Consider the following 6979-nt stretch of genomic DNA (forward strand, 5'->3'; position numbering starts at 1 on the left):
GGGTGATTGTTGAGCATGCCTTCCTTGGGCCCAGTGGTTGAGGGCTCCTCAAAGCGCACACTTTATCTCTCAGTAAGCAAATTAAATTAAGCTGTACATTCGGAGTCAGCTGCGTCCTGTGCAGGGCTAACAGTTCCTCCTCCTGGTTATGGTGGTGTTTGATTGGTTTGGTTGTATCCTTCCGGGGACCTCAGCTGTCCTTTTTTTTCTCACATACCTGCCTTGTTTCCATACTTTTAGGTTTGATACCCAAGGATTACCGATCCCTGAAAACACAGTATCTGCAGGTAAGGCGGGGAAGATATATCTTTTTTCCATTTAAAAATTACATTTATTGGGGCTGGAGAGTTTGCTCAGCAGTTATAAGTGCTTGTTCCTCTGGAAAAAGAGGACCTGGGTTCAGTTTGGAGCACTCATATGGTGGTTCACAACAAACTGAAACTCCAGTTTCAGGAAATTTAACATCTTCTTTTGACCTCTGTGGGCACCAGAGACACACGTGGTAGATACACATACATCCAGGCAAACACTCATTTACATAAAATCTAAAAAAGTTTCAAAACTATGCTTATTGATATTGTGTGTGTGTGTGTGTGTGTGCGCGCGCGCGCGCGCGCGCGTGTGCGCGTGCGCATGCGCGTGCGCGCGCTTTTGCACACCCATGCACTCAATGGATGCCTGTGGAAGTCAGAGAAAAACGTTCAGGAAATGTATTTCTCCTCCTACCACATGGGACTCCAGGGAGCAAACTCAGGTCATCCTATTTGGCAGCAGGCACCTTCCTCTGCTGAGCCAGCCAGCCCCGTCCTTTTGTTCTGAGGTAGTTTCTGCGACTTTTCATTCCTCTTAAATGCGCCACACTTGTGGGCTGTTTGAGTAAACACTGCAGAGTGCAGCTGTGGATCCCTCCCCTACCCTCAGTGTCACGGACAGTGCTGGTTGTTTGGTGGACACTCAGTAAAGAACTGACTCACAAATTCCTTAGAGCTATGGGCCTGAGCACCTGCTAACCTTCTCCAACCTGCGGCGAGCTGGGCTTCTAACAGAGCAGGCTCCGGGCGACACCCTCACAGCAGTAGAGAGTAAAGTGAGCAAGCTGGTGACTGACAAGGCTGCAGGTGAGCCGCCATCTCCCCACCCCGGGAATGGTTCCTTTCCTTACAGTAGGCAGAGCCCTCGGGGACGGAGAGGATTGGGAGGTATGATGCCATTGCAATTGCTGCTTCTGCTAGTCAGAGCAGTTTCCATATCACAAACTCAGCTTGTGCTGACCTCGACATGAGTTCTCACTTAATCCTCCAGAGGAAGGTATTCTTTCCCTGTTCCTATTCTAAGGAAACTGAAGCGAAGCGTAGAGAAAGTAAGTGACTTGTCCCTCAGTTCATCATTTATTCCGAAGCTGATGCCTAACCTAGAAATTAAGGTCGCCTTGTAGACTACATAGAGTGGGCAGCTGATACCCTGTAGGAGAAAAACAGTAGATGAGAGGTATGCTGAATGTCTTGATCAGTTCCAGACAAATGCAGGGAATGATTTCAGTGACAGGGAAGGGAGGCAGGGTGTTGGCGTATCGTTCTTTCCTACCCTAAATGTTGTGAATCTATAGATCTTAGACGTAACCTAACACAGACTTCTTCCCCAGGAAAAATCACTGATGCCTTCAGTTCTCTGGCCAAGAGGAGCAATTTCCGTGCCATCAGCAAAAAGCTGAATTTGGTATGTAGATCAAGGCTGGATGGGAAACATTTATTATTTTTTGGGTTTTGGTTTTGTTTATTTGGCTTGGTTTTTGGTTCTTTGATACAGAGTTTCTTTGTGTAGCCCTGGCTGTCCTGAAACTCACTTTGTAGACCATGCTGACCTTGAATTCAGAAATCTGCCCGCCTTGCATCCTGCGCGCTGGGATTAAGGCGTGTACCACCACTGCCCAGCTGTTTGTTTCTTTATAGTGTACTTTGAATCCATGTTAACCTGTATGCCACTGCATTTCTGTTTTTCTTTTGTGTGTGTGTGTGTGTGTGTGTGTGTGTGTGCATTGTGTGTGTGTATGTGCGTACATTCATGTGTGTGAATGGCTATGGCACACATGTAGAGGTCAGATAAAGCTGCATGTGTCAGTCCTTACCTTCTGCCTTGTGTCAGATGAAGTCATAGTTTTTTTTTCCCTCTGTCTAGACAGTCTAGCTTGCCCACTAGCTTCTGAGGGTTCTATTGTCTCTGCCTCCTAATTCCCCATAAGGAACTGGGGTCAGTGCCCTTCTGCTGTGGGTCCAGTTTTTAATGTGGGTTCTGGGGAGTTGAACCCAGACTTGGGTAGGAAACAATTTTACATACTGAGCCATCTCCCCATTCTCTGTCCTTCCATTTAAAAATATTTTTATCTTACGTGCTAAGTGTTTCCTTGCGGGGCTGAAGAGATGGCTCAGTGGTTAAGAGCATGCTCTGCTCTTCCAAAGGACCCGGGTTCAATTCCCCGCACCCACATGGCAGCTTACAATAATTGAGGTTTGTAACCTCAATTCCAAGGGACATGACACCTTCACACTGATGTCCATAAAATAGTAAAGTTAAATTAAAAAAAAAAAAAAAGTGTTTCTTTGCATGCATGCGTGTGCCACACATCGGCCCAGTACATGTGGAGACCAGAAGATATTGTTAGAGTTTCTGGAACTGCAGTTGTGGGTTGCTCTGTAGGTGCTGGGAATTGAACACAGGTCCTCTGAAAGAGCCCCATGTCACTGCATTTCTATGAAGGTTCTTTGGTAACTTTACAGCATCAGCTTAATGTAATAATGAGACAAAGCATAAAGAACCACTGTTTAATAAATACACCTGGCATTTAATAAACAGCACCTGGCATTGCTAAAGAGCACTTTGAAGTATGGGTTCATACTTCAAAGTATGGGTTCATACTGTAGCCCCCTGGGAAGGGGCTACAGAGAAGAGCTGGAAAAGAGCCCTTCCCTCCCCCACCTTCCCTCCTTCACCCAGGGAGCACAGGAGCTCCTAGAGAGAGGAAACAGGTATTTAATACAATTGTTGTCTTGGTTATGGACCCCTTTTTGTGAGGACTTTCACTGATCTCACTGGCTAAGTGTGAACAGTTGCTCAGGGTGTGCCTTCGCCAGGCCTTTACAAGGCCTGAGTGCTGTGCTGTTCCCTGCCTAACGGAGGCCTTTGCTTTCTAGATCCCACGAGTAGATGGGGAGTATGATCTGAAAGTGCCCCGAGACATGGCTTATGTCTTCAGCGGTGCCTATGTGCCTCTCAGCTGCCGCATCATTGAGCAGGTGAGAAAGAATTACTTTTGCTTCTATTCCTGTTGCACTCTTATGCTTCTTCTTGGTCCTTGGCGAATCTCAACTTTCACTTTCCAAGTAACGAGCAAGAAACTTGAGTCCCACTGCTCTTCCTTCCCTTTCCTAAACTTAGTCTCAGAAGACTTGAAACCGTTGTTTATACGTTCCTAGGTGCTGGAGCGGCGGAGCTGGCAGGGCCTGGATGAAGTAGTACGGCTGCTAAACTGCAGTGAGTTTGCATTCACAGGTGTGTGGCATTGCTGGTGGTGTAGGGCAGCAAAGGGGTGGGCTGGACACAAGACCCTGGAGCAGTGTTGTTTGAGGGAAGATGGCCTTCTTCTCTGATCCTCACAGACATGGCTAAGGAAGAAAAGGCATCTAGTGAGTCACTGCGCCTCATCTTGGTGGTGTTCTTGGGGGGCTGCACATTCTCAGAGATATCAGCCCTGCGGTTCCTGGGCAGAGAGAAAGGTAAGAGAGCAGAAGGGGAGAGCAGGGCTGCCTGGGTTCTGGGGAACCACATGTCCTGCACAGAAAGGCTCTCCGGCTGTGGCACCACGTGGACAGCCTTGCTGTGGGCTGCTGTAGCAGGAGGCAGGGCAGTGCAGCCCTGCCCAGCCTGGCACATTGTAGTACCCAAGAGACTGTTACTGATATTTTTACCTTTTTATTTTTCCCCACTTGCTGGGGACAGGGTCTTATTCTCTTGCCCAGGCTGCTCCAGAAGTATCTGGGCCTGGAAACCTGCGTTCTGATCCTGGGGCACTGTGGAACTGGTGGGCTTGCTCTTTTGGGACATGAGATCCATGTAGTCACTTCTGCCTCTCTTGACTCTTAGGGTACAGATTCATTTTTTTGACAACAGCCGTTACAAACAGTGCTCGCCTTATGGAAGCCATGAGTGAGGTGAAAGCCTGAAGTTTTCCTGGACAGTGTTGAAATCGTTCTGATTGTGGACCCCAATGGGAGGCTGGTGTTTGACATCACCTGCTAGAACTCCCCTACATCCCCAGCTATACTACTCAGAGCTAGGGACTTCGGAACTAATTTGGGGCTTTGGAGAACATTTGGAGAGCATTCATGTCCTCCCCAGGATACTCTTTTGTTTATGAAGTATATATTGCTCATGATGTTAAGGTATGAGGGGAGAGCTTTCCCTTGCTCCATTTTCTTTGAATATTATTGTAAATAAAGCCTCTGTTCTCAAATGCAACATCTTTGTAGTCCTAGACACACAATCCCTCTTTTACATAGTGGGGCTATCCTGGGGGCTTCATAATGCTTCTTGGCCTGGGCTCTGACTGCTCACTCTGGGCCTACTCCAGCCTCTTCTAAAGAAGAGCATTAGCCTGCTCTTCACCTGCATTTCCTCAAATGTAAAAGGAGGGTGGATTCAGTGGTCAAACAAATACCCTTCCACATTTCTAAAATTCTGTGGTTCGTTACACTTCCCAGAAAACAAATGTATTACTGCTCTAATTTAAAGAGACACTCTTTTGTTTGTTCCTTTTCTGAGACTTGGTGGCTGGGTAGCCTAGACCTGTATAAACCAGGTTGGACTTGAACTGACGGTGATCTTCCTGCCTCACAAGTGTTCTGATTACAGGCTTGTATTACTGTGCCCAATAAATAAAATGTTTTGTTTTCTGAAAGTAAGAAAAACACCTTTCTGATCCAGACATGGTTTTCTATAATTCAAGCACTTGAGAGGCTAAGGCAGGAGGATCACTCACAAGTTCAAGACCAGCTTGGGCTATGTAGTAAGTTTCATGCCATCCTGAGCTACTGAATGACACCTTGTCTCAGAAAAAAAAAAAATAAGGCCAGGTGTTATAGCATTTGGTAACACACCCCTTTAATCCTAGCACTGAAAAAACAAAAAACCCAAAATCACCTGCAATAAAACAGCTCTAGCCCAGTAGTGGTGCACACTTTTAATCTCAGCACTCAGCAGGTGGATCTCTGAGTTTGAGGCCAACCTGGTCTACAGTTTCCAGGCCAGCTAAGGCTACACAGAGAAACCCTGCCCCCCCCCCCCAAAAAAAAAAAACAACCAACAACATGGTTTTAGAGGTGAAATAATTTTTTTTTTCTGTTTGACATAGTACCTATCTATGGTCTACAATATCTGTTTACCAGGCTAGCTTCTATCTGACTCAGATCTACCTGCCTCTGCCTCCTTCAGTGCTGAAATCAGGTGGGAGCCACTGTGCTCAGTCCTGCTTTCTCTACTTTTAAAGAAAAAAAATAAATGATGGCCTATGGAGATTAAAAAAGTGTAACCAGATCTTAAGGGTCAGTAATATGCTTCAGACCAACCTCCAACATGACTCTTGACCATAAAATTATTTTCATCGCTACTTCATAACTGTAACCTTACTACCGTTACGAATCAAATACCTGCTATCCAGGATACCTGCTCTCCCACCCCTGTGAAAGGGCCATTTGACCCCCCAAAGGAGTCACAACCCACATTTTGAGAACCACTTACTGTTGACTTTGAATTTTTTTTTTTTTTTTTTTTACAAACCTACTCTCTTCAGGGTTATTAAATGCTTCTACCTCCCTCCCAACCCTCAACACCGGGTAGGAGGGAAAGGTTAGTCGGGACAGGGGGCAGAGTTCTCTGTTACTTCCCACTGGGTAGGGTTGTAGGATTCTTTTGGGGGGCAACACCAGTATCAGTCATCCAGAAATCCGGAAGTCCAGGGAACCAGCAAGTTCAGCAAATGCAGCAGCAGGACGAACCAGCATGGAGCAGTGCTCCGAGCAGCCATGCCTTCTTCCTTTGGGCTGTCATTTACACCCCCTCAGAGTCCTCAGAATTCAAGTCATTGCACCTGACCTGGCAAAGACCCCAACACTCAACAGGTGTGAACAAACTTGGAATTTTAACAAAAACTTGTTTTACATTTCACAAACCAAAACATTCACAACACTGCCCTAAAGTCAGGGCCTAGACTCATACAGTGTGGAGAACTGAATCCTAAAATTTGCCCTCTGGTCTCCACATGTTACCACCCCCATACACACGCAAATAAATTTAATAAACAAATATTTTTTTTATAAAGCAGAAAGAGCAAACAGACTCTTATAGATGATACAATTGGCCAATATAGAAAAACATGATACTTCAGTTATAATTCAGTATAAGCCGGATCTTGTTTTGTTTTGGCCCTATAGATTTGGGCGTATTTGGGCAAGAAAGTTACTCAGTTTTTTCATGTAGTCCAGACTGGCTCACCATCCCGCATCAGCCTCCTAAATTCTGGAAAACAAATCTTTGAGTCTTGTTTTGTTTTTGTATTTTTTTTTTTTTCAGTATAATGATGATCATTATTAACAGGTGTGTCCTAATAAACTTGCCTACAAGTACCAGGCCCAAGAACCTGGTGTCTTCTTTGCCTTCTAAACTTTCCTGCTAATCCCTGCTCCAATTGGAACGTTCGAGAGTAGCGACTGGTTGAGCTGTTCTAGCAGTCTCCCCAGTCACCTTCTGAGGAAGCACAAAATTTTGAAATCCAACAGAGCCGAACGGGTGGGGCTCGGGTGACATCATCGAACCCCTGGAGGCAATAGCGGAGCTGTTGAATTCAGAGCTCTAGGCGTGCGCATGCGTACACTGAGGCCAGCGCGCTGCCTGGGCCAGCGCTTCCCACGCCCAGGGCGCAATGGTGCCC

General features: G+C 46.2%; 1 protein-coding gene across 1 annotated transcript in view; it reads left to right on the top strand.

Moving 5' to 3' along the window:
• Positions 1-4507, top strand: part of Vps33b (VPS33B late endosome and lysosome associated) — a 19120-nt gene extending 14613 nt beyond the window's left edge. Inside the window, exons 17-23 of the mRNA XM_055623467.1 lie at positions 241-287; positions 986-1118; positions 1643-1716; positions 3189-3290; positions 3471-3546; positions 3654-3770; positions 4138-4507. Coding sequence (XP_055479442.1) covers positions 241-287; positions 986-1118; positions 1643-1716; positions 3189-3290; positions 3471-3546; positions 3654-3770; positions 4138-4217 — 629 coding nt within the window. The 3' untranslated portion in view covers positions 4218-4507. The remainder of the gene's footprint in view (positions 1-240; positions 288-985; positions 1119-1642; positions 1717-3188; positions 3291-3470; positions 3547-3653; positions 3771-4137) is intronic.
• The last annotated feature ends 2472 nt before the right edge of the window (positions 4508-6979 follow it).

Source organism: Psammomys obesus, unplaced genomic scaffold (genome assembly GCF_907164565.1).
Source record: "Psammomys obesus unplaced genomic scaffold, mPsaObe1.curated_primary_1811, whole genome shotgun sequence".
Lineage (NCBI taxonomy): Eukaryota > Metazoa > Chordata > Mammalia > Rodentia > Muridae > Psammomys > Psammomys obesus.